This window comes from Coffea eugenioides, chromosome 11 (genome assembly GCF_003713205.1).
Source record: "Coffea eugenioides isolate CCC68of chromosome 11, Ceug_1.0, whole genome shotgun sequence".
Taxonomy (NCBI): domain Eukaryota; kingdom Viridiplantae; phylum Streptophyta; class Magnoliopsida; order Gentianales; family Rubiaceae; genus Coffea; species Coffea eugenioides.
In genome coordinates this window covers 7,637,985-7,657,976 of record NC_040045.1, presented here as the reverse complement: position 1 = coordinate 7,657,976, position 19,992 = coordinate 7,637,985, and the positions used below count along the sequence as shown (strand labels likewise).

General features: G+C 34.9%; 1 protein-coding gene across 1 annotated transcript; it reads right to left on the bottom strand.

The window, feature by feature from the left end:
- Nucleotides 1-18,827: 18,827 nt before the first annotated feature.
- On the bottom strand, nt 18,828-19,365 carry LOC113751900. Its single transcript, XM_027296047.1, has 2 exons — nt 19,175-19,365; nt 18,828-19,053 (listed from the first exon to the last, which is right to left on the bottom strand). The coding sequence occupies exons 1-2, from the start codon at nt 19,363-19,365 to the stop codon at nt 18,828-18,830; spliced, it is 417 nt and encodes a 138-aa protein (XP_027151848.1).
- Between the last annotated feature and the right edge of the window lie 627 nt (nt 19,366-19,992).

Below are 19,992 nucleotides of genomic sequence, written 5' to 3'. Positions count from 1 at the left end.
AGAAGTAAAGAAGATTTCAGTCTTCTACGTATGCATGCATGAAAACAAAAGAAAAATTGTCTTTCAACCCCTTCATTTGTGTTTAATCCCGCTATGGCCCGTACAATTAGACAAATCAATCAAATTGGTCTTCTTAACTTCATTAATTGTTTCAAACTGAGTCCTAAAAAAATGCAAGTTGAACCACTCTTTGACCCTTACTTACTCCTGGACCCTTGAAGTTCCATAATGCTTGATCAGACTTGAGAGATTGTTAATGTTTGCAAATGAGTCATTAATAGTGTTTACTTTAGAATTTGATTGGTAATCTATCTTTCTTGGTAACCGCGCCTTATTTGATTACATTTTGAGATGGATTTGATGATTGATTGGTCTAACTTGTTTTGTTTGATTATGTTTTACTATTAAATTGGTGCATTAATCCCTTGTTTTGATGATTTTAGCCCAAGTTATCTCTTTTTTTTTGTGACTCTAGACCAAGTTAAGTTTTGATCACTTTACTGGCATCACAAACGGGGAGGTATAACTTCTTTTATCCTTTTTGTCTCTCCTCTATGTGATCCAACGTGCTAAGTGAGAATTGCATGTCTACTTTGCTTTCCTTGCCTTTCCTTAATTCCTTTCATTTATTTCATTTACTTTTGCTTTTATTAAGTTATTCTTTTATGGGGTATGTGTACACCTCTTGGCTTGTAATAGATAGGGCTTGGAGAGCATTTTTATTCACTTTTCCTCTTCCCCATTTGTTTTAGTTAGCAAATGTAATAGGTTCATTAGCTTGATTGCTTGCTTTTGTTGCTACGTGTTAATTTGCTTTATTAGGCTCTTGCATTTAGTCGAGCATGCTAAGTGTTATGTGCTACGTGTTTATAGGTGATTGGCATGTCTACTCGCTTTCTATAGTCATAGATGAATGTGATGGATGAATGCGTTACCGTGACTAGTCCAACGCTGGTCATGGTTTTTCCCCTCGAGCTCTCGCAAGTCCAATGCTTGTGAGAGAATTTTAGAAAAGGGCTAGTCAAATGCTAGACCTAATAGGCTGTCCCCTCTCGTTAGTACATACTTGCATGTCTCACTACATTTCATGCATTTTTCTTAGTTTTCTAGCATTTGGCATGCCCCTCCAACCCTTTCCCTTTCATTTTAGGCTTTTGCATCTCCATGCTAGTTATAGGGTACATTTGCTTGAGAGTTACCCCTTAAATATGGGATATAGACGAGTGTGGCTTTTCTAAGCCTTAGCACGCTTGTATTCCCTCTATCAAAGGGAAAATTAAAATCGTGAAGTTAGGAGTCATTCCCGTACCCGACTTGATGCATTCCTCTAGGTTCATACACTCTCATTTTTATCATATCACTTCCTCACTTTTTTTATCCACATTCTCTCACTACTTATATTTTTCTCAATCCACATGTCATGTTTGCACATTTTTTTCCTTTCCCTATCACTTATTTATTTTTCTACCTCACAAATTGCACCTAGTTGTACTTATATGCATTTACTACTATTATACCATATTTTCATCTACTTGCACACAAACACCTTTATTTTCTCAATTGGCACACATGCACTTTTCTTACATTTGCACACATGCACTTTTCTTACATTTGCAAACTTGCACTTACATTTGTATTTTTATTTTTATTTTATTTTGCATTCTTCTTACATTTTCACACTTGCACTCATATTTGGGTCTTCATTTGCATCACCCGCGACCTCTATGAGAGTTTTCCTTATTGGCCATCACAACTCATGTGATTGGGACCAAAAAGCCTCATAAGAGACATTTTAGATTTAGGATTGCATTTTTCTTTTTTTCGCATCCATTAGTCATATCCAACATGCAACACATACTTTGGGTAGAAGAATTAGGAAAAAAGGGCTAAGTCACGCAACTAGCTTTGGCTAGGGTAGGGGAGTGCCTTAGGTTTTGCCTTTGCCTTCTCCCTTATCAAATGTGACCCCCGATCCCTTTCTTTGGTTACGTAGACCTAAAAATTCCTTAAAAAGGGTTTGTTTACTTTTCTTTCCAAAAAAAATCACTTTTTGGGTGACTTGGTACACCCTAACTCTATACCAAGTGGCGACTCCTTTTCAATCTAAAACCCTTTGTTTGGCCAAACCGTCGCATTTCACAATCCCACGGCCTTTTATTTTCACTTTCACACACGTTCACATACATATCCCACACACTACTTTCACACCTCAAAAAGTAGGGCGCGACAAAAGTGATGGCCAGATAGAAGTGGTTAACATGTGTCTAGAAAATTATCTGAGATGTATGGCTAATGATCATCCCAAGGATTGGAGCCTATGATTACCATTTGCAGAGTACTGGTATAGTATCAACTATCACTCATTTTCTAAATTCACGCCTTATGAGATAATTTATGGGCAACAACCTCCAACTCACATTCCCTACCTACCTGAGGCTACCACTATGGAATTTGTTGACAGGAGCCTTAAAGCTAGGGAAAAAGTTATTCATACATTAAGGCACAATCTGACTAAAACTCAGCATGAAGTAGTTCAGTGATAAACACAGGTCAGAGAGACAATTCAGTATAGGTGATTGGGTTTATGTTAAGCTTCAATCCTACAGGCAATGCTCATGGTGAGCTCATTATTTTTGAAGTTATCCGCACGATGCTTTGACCCGTTCCAGGTGCTAGCCAAGATTGGTCTAGTAGCCTACAAATTGGCATTACCTCCACATGTTCGCATACATGACACTTTCCATGTTTTAGTTCTTAAGAAGAAAGTTGGGGTAGGATCTATTTAGGCTCAAATCCCTGCTAGGGTTGTGAGAGCTCAAGAATTCATGTATATAAATATATACATATATTTCATATTTTATCATCATACTTTATCAAAAGTATTTCATATACCATATTATTGATTAATTTATGTGTTCCATTGACTCTTTATAATTTAACTACATAGATATACTTTAGATTATTATATGAAAATCTTTATAGAAGGTATACCAATTAGAAAAAAATAATGTTTGGAGACAACACATGTAATTAATAAAAGTTCAGCCTTTTGTCAAGAAAATAAACTATTAACAAATGACCACATAGCCCTAGGATTTAGTTAGGATTACCAAGCAACCGACTAACTATTCTTGCTCTCGAGTTAAAAGCTAAAAGTGAAGAAAAGAAAATTCTACTTACCCTGGTATTAAGTACAGAGAGCAACAAAAGAAAGAAAATAGGAAACCGAAGCACTTTCTTCTTCTTCATCCCAAAACCATGAGAGAGAGAGAGAGTGTGAGTGAGTGAGAGAGAGGGAGAGCATATTTCTGGTTCCTTCTTCATCCAGCCACAATCGAGAGAGTGAGAAGGCAAGGTAGAAGAAATAAGGAAAGCTTGGTGCAATTCCTTGAGGAGCTAAAGGAGAAAGGAAGCTGAGTTGTCTGCATTTTCAGATATTTGTGAGGAGAGGGAGGTAAAACTTGTAATAAAACCTCTCAATCTTTCAATACTTTTAATTATGTATGTTGAATGTTGATTTTTAGATAAGAATGGTGAGTCTGGCTGAAGAAAACATGTTTAATAACTGCTCATTTGCTGGAAAATTGTGCTATAGCCTAGGGAGTGAGAGCTGGACTTGCAGCTTGTTATCTAAATTTTTCTTTGGAGAATTATGCTTGGAATGAATGAAATATGTTCATCTCTGGTCTTATAGGACATTTATCTCTGAAACTAGTAAAAACATTGGTCATCTTGGCTGGAATTGTCAAAGAAACCTGGTAGAACCTGTTAGGATGGCCAAGAGAGAGAAAGAGAGAATTTTCTAGTTTTCCACTTCAAATCTTGGCTGGAAATTTCACGTTGTGGTTCAAAATACCTCATAGCATAATAATCACCACATGCATGTTGAGTTTGAGTGAAAAAAAAAGAATTTTGGGGGAAAAATTTGTTTTCAAACTATCCATTTGCTAGAACTTTTCCAGCCTTAACCATGAGAGAAGAGGTTTTTTTTCCATGGATTTTGGGGCTGTAAAATCACATATTGTTGTAGATTACACTTTATAATATATTAAGATTTACATACACGTGAATTTTGGGGTGAAAATTTGATTTTTATGGCTGGAATCTTATTTGGAAGATTGTTAGGCTGATATACCATTTATAACTTAGTAGATGGAATTTCTTGGAATTTGAATGGAAAGTTTGGTATAAAATTTGCTGAAAAATGCTTGAGTTGTACTAGTTTATGTATTATGAGATTGTTGGTGAGTGATTGGTGATTGGAAATAAAATCGAAATGGTTAATATGGAAGGGAAAGGTAGTTGTATCAACTATAGGAATCGAGGGGACGTTGTAGATTAATTGAGTGGATCTTCAATTATTATTGGGATTATTTGGTTTTTTTATGAATGGTACACATACCTTAAGGTAATAAACTAGTTTTCATGTGGTCTTGACTAATAAAAGATGGATTTATGGGACAAGAAAGTACATTAAAGTTAGTAACTTCTAAACTTGCTTTGATAGAAGTTAATGTTGAGTTTTAGTATACTAAATCTAAAAGTATAAAAGTAGCGAAGTGACACTATTGGAATTGCTATTAAAACTTTCTTTCTTTTGGAAATTAAAAGTCAAATTAACGAGTGAATGTGAGAAATGCACTAGTCGCCTCATTTAAATGTAGCAATGATTTAGAATACGGGTGGAATGGTGACTAAAGGCTAGAAGATAGCATGTATGCTGATTATATTTTAGAACTTCACCAAATGAATAGTTAAATAATTATCACAATTATAAGGTGTCTTAGGAGACAGTGGTGTGCAAGAAAGTAATCCCAAGACTGAAGTGTAACTTTTGAATATGGTGAGTGTTCTAAAGTTGTTTGTACTTATTTATTTGGTGGAATGCTTGTTTATTGGTAAATGAAGTGAAATGAATAAATGATATGAGATTTTGCTTGGTTTTGAATTACTAATTAAGGTTAGGGTGTACTTTACTGCTACTTGCCTTAATGAACCGAATTGTATATCATGGTGATTATTGATTGGATTGTGCATGACTGATTGTAGGCCGTTGTGTACTTTATCACATCAGCCGAATTGGGCCCTAAGCCCTTGGCAAGCTAGTCTAGCTGAGCCAGTGGTAAACTTAATTGATTACATCAGCCACCTTGGGCAATCAAATGGTATACTCGAGTTTTACCTTGAAGTTTGGAGACAAATGAACTGTTTATTGAATGTCGGGGATTGTTTATTGTTTTGGAGGTTATAAGGGGAAAGATTGGCGGAGTGAGCAAAATTTGTATCCTTTGAATTGATTGATTATTTTTTTTGAATTTGATATCTTAAATTGTTATGTTTGGTGTATGTTTTATACTATTAATTGGTTGCTTGGCTTTTTGAACCTCACTGAGTTCTAACTCAACCCATTAGTTTGGTGTCCTTATAGGAGTGAAGGATAGATGTGGAGATTAGCCAAAATTAAGCCCGAGACTTAAATTACACTTGGTTAAATCCCTTTGTATATAATGTTATGGATTCGCCAAATTTGATATCTTTAAGGGTTGTACATATTAAATATGGTAGGCTAAGACAACTTTTCTTTTGTTTTGGTATGTATCTAAGACAACTTTTCTTTTGTTTTAGTTAGTGAAATATTATCTTTGAAGTTAATGTGAGTGAGTGAGCCCTGACGAGAGCCAGACAGGCAATCCGCTAACCATTATGTATGCCCTAGGGAAAAGTGGGGTCGTCACAGGGTCATTAATCGAGAACAACTCATGATGGAACCTATTGCAGTATTAGACAGATGCTTGGTCAAGAGAGAAAGAGTTGCTGCTACACAAGTTTTGATGCAATGGAGCAATAGCTTCCCAAAAGACTCAACTTGGGAGTTTTTACAAGATCTGCAACAGCAGTTTCCAAATTTCTGCCCTTGAGGACAAGGACCATTTGGAGAGAAGGGTATTTGTTTACATCAGATTTTGATTGATTGATCATCTTGTATGATTAATGGGTCATTGTGAAGATAATTAGTGATTGTAGAGCAGAAAAGCGAGGTTGTAGTTAGTTAGCCGATTGGTTGGCAAGAATACTTCTTACATTAGCAATTAGTTAGTACACATCAACAATTAGTTAGTTAAAGTAGCAATAGTAACAGACTTGCTTATAAAGCAAGAAATGCATGCAGGGGGTAGGACTTAGGTTTCGGATGTATTGAATCACCATTCATTGATTACTTTCCTTGTATCTTTTTCTAATCAATACAACACAATTCTTTCATTTCTTCTTCATTTTCGAATTACTTCTCCAATACTTTGTAATTCCTAAACCAAGAAATTGGGATCTCCACTGACCTCTGCATCAGTTTTATAGAGAACATCATCGACAGTGTATATATCTTAAGATACATGAGAACAAATATATCTTTTTAGTCTTATATGTAGATGATATTCTTCTTGCAAGTAATGATGTGGGTTTGCTGCATAAAGCTAAATAGTTTCTTGCATAGAACTTTGAAATGAAGGATATGGGTGAAGTCACTTATGTCATTTGCATAGAGATTCGCAGAGATAGAATAAAAAAATTCTTAGATTATCTCGAAGGCCTACATTGAAAAAGTTTGAGATATTTGGAATGAAGCACTGCCCTTCCATTGTAGCTCCCATTGTCAAAGGAGAAAATTTTAGTTTGGATCAATGCCCTAAAAATGAATTGGGATGAAAGGAGATAGATAACATTCTGTATGCTTCACTTGATGGAAAACTCATGTATGCTCAGGTCTGCACCAGACTCAATATTGTTTTCACAGTCAGAATGTTAGGTAGTATCAATGTAATCCTAGAAAGGATCACCGGAAAGTTTGTGATGCCCGGACGAAGAAGAAAAGGACATTTTTTTGCTGAACAGTGAGAATCCGGCCGGAAATCCGGCCAGTTCTTGGCCGGATTGGAAGGGGTTTTAGAAAAAAAAAAAAGTTAATTTCGCCATTGCCTTGAATCCGGCTTGGAATTCGGCTGGCAATCCGGCCAGAATCTGGCCGGATTGTGACGTGTCACCTCCGACAACCAACTTTGACTAGCTGTTTTCCTTCATTCTTATCTTGGCCAGCCACTTTGAGAGGAAAAACCAAGAGAGTTTCCTCAACTTCAACTTCCATTTTTGCTCAAATCTTGAGTTTCAACCGTTAGTTTTGGAAACTACTCCATACAAGTGTTTACTAAGGAAGAATAAAGGCTTTGGTGGAGTCTTTGGTGAAAGGAAAGCACTAAGCTACCTTGTTTCTTGTGGTTGTAAGGTAAGTTGCCAAGAAATCCTCTCTTTGTTCCTCATAATCAGAAATTAGTGGTTTGTAGAGGTGAAAGATGCTAGTTTGTGGATGATTTCATGATTTTAAGTAGAGTTTGACAAATTTCTGATTTATTAGTGAATTTTCTGATTTTAGATGATAATTGTTGGTTGGTCATGGAATGATAGCTTGATATGGTGTCAAATAGCGCCTTTGTGTGTTAGTTGTAGTTGTTTGAGGAAAATTTCAGATTTGTACAGAAAATTTCAGTTTTAGGGTTTCAAATTTGGGGCTTTCTTATGGTTGGTTATTGAGCTCTTAATTGGTTAAGATGTAAGGGTATTGTGGCCCTAATTAGATGTGTTTATAGTCTATGATTTGTATGTGTAATTGTGATTGAATTGAGATGTGATTGGTAATGTATTGTAGGATGGAAAATAAGGAAAATTAAAGAGAAGTGTTGTCCAATCTTTGAGAGCATTTGATTGCTTTGAGTGAGTGGGTTCTTGGTAGAAATGAAAGGCTTAGACTTGAACAAGGCAATGTCTGTGATGGATGGTTCCTGAGCTGTGGTTGGTGAGTGATCCTAAAACTATTTCCGAAGTTACTTTTGAACGATTTCTTGCATTGTTTACTCGATTGCATATCATTTGTATTTGTGTGTGTGCCATGACATGATTTGGCTCCATTGAGTTTTTGGGAATCTTGTGCTTAGAACCAACGTCTCTCCACTGTTTATTTGAAGCACCAATGGCTCCCTTGTACTGTTTGACTTACTGGATCTGTTTGAGCGTTGGAGTTCTAAGTACAATGACTTCACTGGCTCATAAGAGCAATATACGTACATTTGATCGCTGATTCATGGCATCATTTAAATGCACTATTGTGAAGCTTATTTGTTTTCGGATTTTTATTGGTCACTCGCTGAGCTTGTAGCTCACCCCAAAAATAATTTTTCCCCTCCACAGGGCTCGAGGCAAAGGAAGCGCATGTACTGAGTTATTAGTATGACTGGATGAAATATCTCCTGTATAATTTGAATTCGCATTTGATTCACTTGTGTTATGGGAAGTCGTGGAACTTTGGAAGATGTAATATTTGAGACTGATATTGTAATTGTAGTAATGTATGTTATTTCGTTCTAAGCTTGGGAAATGTTATTTTGTTTATTATTGAGGTTGTACCTTATGTTATTGGATGTGAGTAATGTAATTTATTTGAGGACTGTAGTGAGTCTCGGCAGGAGTTGGGCAGGCGGTCTGCCGAACCCTTTGGTTCGCCTTAGGGGGAGATGGGGCTGTCACAAAGTTGCCACAAGAGTTCTAAGATATCTGCAAGGGACCAAGGACTACAAACTTACATACAAACAGTCTGACTATTTGGAGGCAGTTGGATATTACAATTTGGATTTTACTGGATATGTGGATTCAAGCAAATCTACATTAGGATAATTTTCCTTCTTGTTGGAGGAGCTACATCTTGAAGAAGTGTAAAACAAATAATAGTTGCATCATCCATAAAGGAAGTAGAATTCATTGTATGGTATGAAGCTACTTCACAGACTCTGTGGTTGAAGAACTTCACATTTGACCTAAAAGTGGTATATTCAATAAGTAGGCCATTGAAGATTTTTTTTAACAACTCTACTGCTGTATTCTTTGCTAAGAACAACAAGTGTGGCAGTCAAAGCAAGCATATCGACATCAGGTTCTAGTAGTCAGAGATCATGTTAAAAAGAAAGAAGAATCATTGAGCACATTAATACTGAATTAATGATTGCCGATCCTATCACTAAAGGATTGTCGACTAAAGTCTTTCGAGATCATGCAACTCATATGGGATTTAGTAGCTCATTCTAGATTATTTGTATTTTCTTGACCATTAATGCCTTGATATTTGTTATTAAGTTTACATGTTTGCGTGCATTAAAATTGATACATGTATAAAAAAGTTTTCTTTTGATCTATAAAGTTGGACCCTGAATAACTAATATGAAGTTATTCATAAAGTTCTTTTAAAGCATTTGATTAGGAAGTAAAATACTATTGTAAAACATGGAAGGAAGTGTTCGTGATGAGAGCATAACCACCATGATTTGATAATTATTACATAACTTTCGAGTCTGTTGAGTGATAATCAAGACTTATGGTCACTTTAAGTATATAGTCACTCATAACTTATCTGACTATTGCACATGGGTCAAGCGAAAAAAATGTATGAATAGCCTCTTTTGGAGGCAATTATGACCTATAAAATTGATTCTAAGTGGTTGATATTTTGATTAATTGATTGAACTTTTATCAATAATTAATTAGTATCTCCCATTTAATAATGATTGATTTCTTACTCAATTAGTTAATCAATCAAATAATTAGAAAATATTATTTTCAGTTATGAATTATGACAAGATTTTCTTGATAGAAGAAAACCTTAAGAATATGGTATTTGCCAGCAACGATCCCTAATCTAATCTATAAATAACTTGCAGTACTCCATCTATAAGATAGTCTCTCTGATTAAGCATATGTTAAAAACTTTTTTACTCTAATTCTTCTTCTATATATTTCTTCTTCTACGTACTTTCTTATTAGTATAGGCAAGAAAACAAGAAGGCATATGGGATTAATTTCTGTTTAACAATAATAGCTAGGGATAAATTATTTAGATTTTCACCACTTAGTACATATTGTTTGTACTCGGTTGGTTTAACAAGTTATATTTTAAGAAATCTTTGATACTTGAAACGTCTATTTCTAATATTTATCACATGAACTTTGCAGCATGTCACTTCCCTACGCATTCTTTCAATAGCTAAAGAGTATATAGTATCCACCTGTAAGAATATAAAAGCGTGTTTACAGAAGTTTGTTGAATTTGGTGATATTTTATTATATTGGTTTCTTACATATTCTTTCGATAGAGGGAAAGCATACACTGTCTGCCTGTATTAGTATAAAAGTTTGTTTATAGAAATTTTGTGGCATCCAGCATTTTACTTCTTTTTCTAAATGTCACTAAATCGAAACTTAGAAGTTGGCTATTTGAGTCTCCATCATATTTGGATCTATAATATTCTTTATTTTCCTAAAACTATATACGTTTATGTCAAGTTGTATTCTAGAGTTACCATTCCTACTAACTTCTGGAAAAATTTGGTTCTCATACTTCATTCTACGTGATTAACACAAAAACTTGTCGGAGTGTATCTACCTTTATCTAATGTAATATTTTTTTTCTCTTTTAGGTTTGAAGAAAATTGAATCAGACCCTGAAGGAGCCATATTAATTTAGGATCTGACTTTGTTTTTCCTAAAATAAATGAAACTTGATGGAGTTAATGTAAAACTTGCCTCTTTTGAGGCAATTATGACCCACATAATTGATTCTAAAATGATTGATATCATAATTAGTTGATTGATATTTTGTCAATAATTAATTAGCATCTCCCATTGTATAATGATTGGTGATTGACATCCTGATTAATTGATTGACATTTTGTCAATAATTAATTAGTATCTTCCATTTGTCAATGATTGATTAATATCTACTATTAATTGATGTCTTATTCAATCAGTTAATCAATCAATTAGTCAGAAAATATTATTTCAGTTATGAATTTTGGCAAGATTTCCTTGATGGAAGGAAACCTTAGGGATTTTTTTTATTTGCCAGTAAGGGTCCCTAGCCTAGCCTATAAATAGCCTGTGGTATTCCATCAATTGTACACTTTTGGGTTAGGTATAGGCTAGAAGATCTTTTCTCTAAATTCTTCTTCTACTTTTTTCCTTCTTCTACATATTTTGTTTTGTTAGAATAAACAAGAAGGAGTGAAAGACACAAGAAGAGATCAACTCGTGCTTGACAATAATGGTTAGAGGTAAGTATATTTAAATTTCCGCTGCGTAGTACATTCACATGTACATAGTTAGTTTAACATGTGGTATCAGAGCCAACCTCTAACCATGTTGTTCAGCTTATAATTTCATGGTTTATTGGCAATCTGATAAAAGTTTTAGAGATTCGTATCAAGTTTGAACGAATCGTATTTACTTTGCCGTGGGATCTATGGTCCATATTCTCAATAATTGAGATTTATTGACTAATCCTATGTATATGTATCATTCATATGATATCTTATTTGGTTGTGCAATTCATCCAAATTTTCTCCAATAATCTGGTATGATTGCAAATAATTTGAATGTTTCTTGGACTTACATATTTATGATTGTAAGGGTTATATGTATTGATTGTTATTATCAATACAATATAACAATTCGAGAAACATACAAAGAGTTATTATATTCAACAATCAAAAGATTAATATCATATTAATCTATGCAAGATAATTGGTTGACTTTATATGAATGGATCTGCAGGTCTATTGAATCTCTGCTACCTTATTATGAGATAAATATTTAAAGGCATGATTTCACTATGAATTTGCCTCCACGTTCCTATTGTTATTTGGAATTTTGTAGTATTTTGTACACTACGCTTATGTTCATTTATGTCATATTATAATGTCAACATTAGTATGGTTGATTATATTCAAAAAATTTCCTATATAAAGTGTGTCTAGCATCTCAATTATTTGATGCATGAAGTATTTTAATCACATAAAGGCTGGTGGTTAAAAAATGAATATAAAAAAGGAAATTATGAAATTCTTTTGTCAAAATATAGATTTTTGACTATTTTGATATCCTTATAAAATCTAACACATTGTACACACCAAAATTTCACCATTTTTTTTTATTTTCATTTTATTTATATTTTTGTTTATTTTATTTATTTTAATTTATTTTGTTTCATTTTATATTTCTTGAGGAAATCATTTTAGAAAATCAACAAAAAAAGAGAAAGAAAATTAGAAAGAAAGAAAAACAAAAAATCAAATCAGTTTTTTTTAAAAAAAATTTCTGGATACCACGCACACGTGCCATTCCTTCTCCTTCGTACGAAGGAGCAAGCCAGAAAACAGTACAAGGGAAAATTGCATTACTAAGGGGCAACTGAAAGATGTGCCATTTCTCTTTCGATTTTCACCCATTTTCTTGCATTACTTTTTTCCCTTTAAGCCCCTTAGTACAGGGACACGTAATAACAATCAGAAACATCAAGAAGGATCTAGAATTAAGCCATCTAATGGCTCTAAGGATTCCACAAAAAATGGGTTTCATGAGGATCATTGAGATGAGGGTTTGACAACCCATATCTCACATAAATAGCTTCAAGAGAGCAAGAGAGAGTGAGAAGGTGGCGGAGAGATAAAAAAAAAAAAAAAAAAAAAAAAAGAGCAGAAAACAGAGAGAAAAAGTGAAAAAAAAAAAGAAGAAAAATATTTTGTAGAAAATTTGTGGAAAAGTCTGGTCTGGAAGCCATATTACGGGGCACTTTTCTCTTTTTCTATAGCTTATCTTGAGGAATTTTGAATTTCTGCACCATATATGTGGCTAGTGGAAAAATGTTCATTCAGAAATGTTTTCGAAAAAACGATTGCAAAGCCTTCGAATTTGGCCACAAAATCGCTGCATCATCAACCCTGGTTCCGCGGCAAACTTGCTTGGAACTTCATCAACTCGCTCCATCTGCGTTTTGCTCGCTCAAATCCAGACATAAAGGCTTCATTAGGTATATCTATGACCCCTACTAACTTGATTCGACTTTCATGCAAGGAATTCGAAGGTGTTCATGAGAGTTTGTGTTCAAGAGATTTAGATCTCGCCTTTCCTCATGATTATGTCATGTTTGGATCATCTTTTATGTTTGTTTAAGTTTAAAATGACGTAAGATTCATGTTTATGTAAAAATCTGGGGTTAAAGGGTTGAGAAACGCGATTCCGGCAACAATCCGGCCAAGTTGGCCGGAAAATTTCCAGTTTCCGATAGGTCGACCAACCGGAAACTTCAAACCCACCGGAGCTTTCTTCTTTTTTCCTTCTTTCCATTTTGTTATGATGCCTCCTTGTTTGTTTTACATAGTTTGATCCGTTTGGGCCGTTTGATGGTGAAAGAAACATGTTTTTGGGTTAAACAATTGGGCCAAGAAGTTGATTTTCGTGTTGGGTCGTTTGTGGGCTTTGTTGTTTAAGCCTAGCATTTTTGTCTGGGTTAGATTTAGGAAATAAGTGGGCTGGTCCACCTCCTTTCAATTGGATCTGGGAGTACTGGCCCAAAGAAATTCTGAAAATGGCCCAATGGCCCGATTGGCTAATAATCTGGTAACCGAAAATTTCAAATCAGTCCCTAAACTTTTAATTAATTATATTAAGGCCATGAAAACTTTGATTTATTTTGAAATAGGTCCCTAATTTAATTGCAAATAAGTCCCTAAACTTTTTTAATTTTGATCCCAAATCTTTGTGATAATTATAATTTAATGCCCAAACTTTGTTAATTTTTTCAATTAGGTCCCTTACAGATTTGATTTCTTAAATAGAAGTTACCTTTCTTCTTTAATTATTGATTACACTTCATTTTCTTATGATTTATTTGCTAATTAAATTGGTGCTTTGATGATTTTTGTTAATTTTGGAGTTAAATAGGTAAAATCAAATCCAATTAGCTACTACTTCAAGGGGAGGTATTTTCTTTTATTATTTAAAGTCTTTTATGTGCTCTATGTGATTTTATGTGTGTAATTGCATGTTTTTTTTGAATGTTTTTAATTACTTTATTTATTTATTCATTTTATTTGTTTTTAGTTTTGTATATTTAATTTAATTTAATTATTGATTATTTTAGAGGCATTTAAATGCCAAATTGTAATAGTTAGGTTATTATTTTTCATTCTTTACCCCTTTAGATTGTAGTTAGGGTACCCGAATGTAATAGTTAGGTCTTTATTCGCTTTTATTTGTTTATGTGTTTGCATGCTCGTGTGTTTATGTGTTTACTCGTTTTCTTAGAATCTTTGCATCTAAATATCATACTTATGTGCTATGTGCTATATGTGATTTATGTGTTTATTTGCTTTCATTATGTTTTATATGATTTATTTGATTATAATAAATGCATGACGTCGTCACACTAGTCCAACGCTAGTTGTGGCCCTTTTTTCCGATTCCACACTAGTCCAACGCTAGTTGTGGCCCTCTTTTCCGATTTCTCACTAGTCCAATACTAATGAGAACTTATAGACATGGGTTAGTCCACCGCTAGACCCTTAGGAACCATCCGCGCGTTAGATCATGTTTGTGTGACAAGATACTATATTTCATGCATAATTTCTACTTATTAGGATCCTTATCATTTTTGCATGATATTTCCCTCTATGTATATCCCTTATCCCTATGTGTGAGACATGACATTAGAGTTGCATTTCATTTAAGAAAATTAGAACTAGGTTAGATTATTTGCTTAACTAGATAGGAAATACCCCTCGAATATGGGATATGGACGAGTATGGCTCTCTAACTTTAACACGCTCGTATTCCCTCTATCAAAGGGAAAATTTAAATCACGAATATTAGTCTCCCATACCCATTATGAAGCATTCCTTTAGGTCACATATATTTATATATTATTATTTTCTTTCTTTTCTTTGAGTCCCATTTTTTGCAAATTCATAACCTCTTCAAAGAGTGACTCTTGGACATCGCAATTAATGCGATTTGCACCAATTAAACTTTGAAGAGATATCTCGACCCTCCCAATAGCTATTAGGTCTAGGTTTGCATCCATTTAGTAACGTCCAAATGTGATAAATTTTTAGGTTAAATTAAGATAATTTTTCGACTAAATCACGCAACTAACCTTGGTTAGGTTAAAAGGGTACCTTGGATTTTATCGTTACCTTCCCTTTCTTCAAACGTGACTCCCGAATACTTTTCTCTGATTTTCGAAGACTTTGAGTCATTTTAAAAGGGTTTGTTCTACTTTTTTATTCAAAATTCATATTAGGTGACTTGGTATACCTTAATTCAATATGAAGTGGTGACTCCTATTTTTTATTAAAAACCCTTTTTAAACTATTATTTTGGGCCAAAATCGTGCATTTTTTAAGTCCCATTTTAGGCCCTTTTTCTTTATTTATTCTCTACAAATCAAAAACTCATTTTCAATCAACATTAATCAAAATTTCATTTTTTTATCAAAACTCATAATTTTCATATTTTTTCGAAAAAATGAGGCGTGACAGCTGGCGACTCCACTGGGGATTTAGAGAATCCGAACATTTGATTTAATCATCCTTTTTCTTTTTCTAACCTTCTTATATATCACATTTGGAGGCTTTAGGTTGCATTTTTCCTTTTTTAGGGTTTCTTGCATTTAACGCGCGCAATCGTCTCAATATTCGTGTATATGATATGTTTTATTTCATTCACTTATGTTTATATATCGTGCTTGCATCTTGGGGAGAGGATAGCCACCCTAGAACCTTCACCCACATTTGATGGTATTTAATCCCTCCCTTCAAAAGGAGCATTTCATACGTGTATACGTTTTACTTTATAACCCCTCATTTCTTTTTTAATTTTAGTGGTTGTCATACCACTCTTTCCTATTTAGGATTAGAATTGATCCACTTGGACATGTGGCCGTGGCACGACATGCGCGTAACAATGTCTGAGGGATCATTTGAACCACCGACTCTTGGGCCTTGGGATTGATGACCCATCAACTTTGGTCTGAAGGTTTGGGGATTTGAAGCTTTATCGAGTCTGGATGTATTAGTGAACCCAATCTCATGCATCCATATTAGAAATCGTCTAGGATAGTGTCAACCGCACCCAACTAGGAACACTAGGCATTAAGGGAGGGATTCCACCCCTCTTTCCTTATTTTTCTTTTTACTTTTTATTATCTAATTGCCCCAATGTGTTATGTGTTGAACTAACCTTTCCTTGTTTTCTCATCTTTTGCATTCACAAACGCTAGAAATAAGAGTTCTGGCATGATACTCTTTTAGCACCTACCCTTTTAGATAGGTTATTGCACATTTAAATTCCGATGTATTGCATTCGTAGGTTAATAATTGCACATCATTTTAGACCTACCCTGGCACACCAGGGGTCCCTTAGATCATATTTTCATTTCAAGTTGCATATTCAATTGCTTTGAGAAATTGGCATCATGCATAAACTTTAGAGGGAATGCCACATAGGGAATCCCGTGTTAGGAATAAGCCACCATGTGTCTCGGATATGTAATCCAATAAAACTTGCACGTTTATATTTTGTATCATCCAAAAGGATAGTGCACGAGTTAAGGTAGAATCCGATTGTTTTCATGATAATAGATCAACTTTTGCACATTAGAATATGAGCATCTAACAATCATTTTTTGGCCATTTTATTCGAAATGGTAGAAATCCCTTGCGTAAATGACATTAAGTTGAAGAAATTCACAAAAAATTATTCTTCATTGTTGAAATGATAAATATATCGAGACCAAATCCTGATTTTAGAAGGCTTATAGGCTAATGCATTGCAACGAAATTTGTAAAATTTTGAGATTACCGATGGATGAACAATTTAGTCAATTTTTGAATAAACCGTCAATTCTATCCAATCCATTTTATCAGTTTATTCACTTTTAGAGCAATACAGTCGATTTTTAAATAAATCATCGATTCCATCTAATCCATTCGACCAAGTTTTCACTTTTGAATAAATTATCAATTTCATCCAATCCATTTGATCAAGTTATCCATTTTTAATGCAATCCAGTCAATTTTTTGAATAAACCATCAATTTCATCAGATTCATTTAATCAATTTATTCCCTTTTAAGGTTTTGATCTATGGTTCACTGAAAACCTAGTCGAGATATCGCAATCCTTTCAAAAGTAGGTTCTTTCACGCTGAATTGATTTTTTAACATCATTTTATGAGTCAATCAAAGTAATCAATCCATTTGGACTTTGTCCTCATTTTGTTAGGACAAATGTTTCTTGCCACTCCAATTGACCAAATTTTTTCAAATTATTTTTCACTCGAATATCAATAAACTGATCGGATTTATCAGGTATTGTATGGTGCTTACCCTACAGGATTGCATTTTCATTCTAAGCCAACCCTTGGCATAAAGGGCTCCCCTATAGGACATGCATACCGATTTTAGAGTTTTGCTTACTAAATCTAGGTATTTTTCTTTCATTTTTAGCCCTTCCCTGCATTTATAAAAGAGGTTTCAATAAGGTGAAAATATTTTTCTATATTTAATAACGATTTTGTCTAATAAATCTTAAAATTACAAGTATTACTTGATTCTTGGGCTGGCCCTACAATGTAAATTTGAAGAATCCATCTGAAAGCACTAGTTTAAAATATTTAAAAGATTTCATGATTTAGTTGTTAAAAACAAGGTTATTGGGAGAGAAAAAAGTGTGTATACATGTGTAAAGGAGTTCTTTAGAATTTTTCTTTTCTCATATGTATTATATTTTTTTTAAAAAAAATTTCAAACATTTGCAACTATAAAATTTTTCATCTAGACAATTATTGTTTTGTATATATTCATGTACATTTCAATCTTTATTTGCTCATTGGGAGATTTCATGATGGATTTTTAAAAATAAGACTAAGTTGAGATTTTTCAAACTCTTGTCTGAAAATTCACAAGTGTATATTTTCTGAAAGGAAAAAATGCACTTTTCATCCTCAAAGTTTGGGCTATTGACTAATTTCATCCTCAAAGTTTCACCCAAAACACATTTCATCCTCAAAGTTACGTAATTTTGGCCAATTAAGGACAATTGACGGGAAATGAAGAAATTGGTGTTGGACCCAACTGTAAACCCAACAAAAAATGGATTTAACCGAATGGAGCCATTTTTTAACAGAACAAAAATTGTTGCAACGGACGAAAACCAACATTCTTCTCCTTCTTCCCTCTGCCTTTTTGCAACCCCAAAATTTTTTTCCCAATCTTTGGAATTCTTAGGCGCTTGAAAATGCCAAATCCAGTTTTAGGGCTCATTTACTTGGTGGAGGTTGATTTCCACCACATCCATCCCTAACACCCATCTTGGTTTCTTCCTCCTCCACCTCCCTATCCCTAACCGTCTCCTTCACCCCCTCCACCACCACCACCACCACCACCTCCTCCTCCTCCACTACTGCCGCCGCCACCACTACCACTCCCACTTCCCCAACCATGGCCTCCACCATTTCCACCACCACCGCCTCCTCCTCCACCCGCACCCCCACCCGCACCTCCATGTCCATCTCCACCGCCACCACTACCTCTCCTTCTACTGCATGTATGTTTTCCTCTCCTTTTCCTCCTTCCACCACCTCTCCCTCCACCACTACCACTTCCACCACCTCCATCTCCACCTCCACTGCCACCGCCACCACCGCCACCGCTACCCCCTCCTTCGTCTCCACTACTTCCATAGTGCGCAACCTGATTGCCATTTACTTCCAGAACTCGTACCGTTATGGTGATCAATCACATTCCCATCCTTTGCATGTTGACCATTTCCACTCTCACTTCCTTAACCACCGCCTCCTCTATTTCCACCACTGCTTCCTCCCCCACCCCTAAACAATAGATGGGATTATCTGAGGATGGGTGGAGAGATTGTGAAATATGGATATGATATCGAGCTTAGCCTACACGTTTAGATTCTGGAAATCGCGTTCTTCTGCCAATTGGGAATTCAGATATCCAACCAGGATTCGGACAGCCCCAGATGCTGCGATTGCTAACTTGTTAGCGGAGCAAGAAGAAAGAACCAAGAGGGCTGCTGCTGCAAGGTCAATCAATGACTCTTTTTGGCATTGAATGATCTCCAGAAATACTGGTATGGCACCAGAATTTGCAATTCGGATCTTGTTTCTGCAAAATCATAGCAAAATTAGATAGGGAACAATTCTACAGCCAATGTCTTTGGATGCAACTTCAAAAATTACAAATTTTAACTGATGCAAACAATACCTTTCATTGTGAAAAGCTAGACAAAGCAGAGTAGAGTGCCGCTTCAGTGGCTTCATAAACTTGCTTACGAAGTATCGTAACGAGCCGAGAAATGATCCCTCTTTCTGCTAACTTCTGTCTTAGTTTGGTTGCAAGTTTACCAAGTTCTCTGGCAGCTAAAATCTGAGCTTCCCGTTCATTAGATAGAAGGGCTTCCACTATCACATCTTCCATGGTTGGAAGACCTCTATCCCCCTCAGTCACTTCTCAACTATCTTTATGTGAATTTGAAAATATAGAAATTTAGTATTTGATTGCTTCAAGGTGGTGTAAGGTTTGGCTTTTGGGAAAAAAATTTTGGGGTTGCAGAAAGGCAGAGGGAAGAAGGAGAAGAATGTTGGTTTTGGTCCGTTGCAACAATTTTTGTTCCGTTAAAAAAAGGCTTCATTCGATTCCATTTTTTGTTGGGTTTACAGTTGGGTCTAACGCCAATTTCTCTATTTCCCGTCAATTGTCCTTAATTGGCCAAAATTACATAACTTTGAGGATGAAATGTGTTTTGGGTGAAACTTTGAGGATGAAATTGGTCAACAGTCCAAACTTTGAGGATGAAAAGTGCATTTTTCCCTTTTCTGAAATCTTTGCATACACTAGATTGGTGATCTGAACTATACAATAAGAGTGTTCGGAATTAAAAGAGGTTACTCAAACTGATTGGTCTATCTAAAAAGACCCAATGCGATACCTTTGCCTCCTTCATCCTACAATACATATTTCACCCACTTCCATTAACCAAAAAAAAAACCAGTCACATTGATTGACAAACTGCAAATTGGGGCAATCTTTATTTGAAAAATGTCC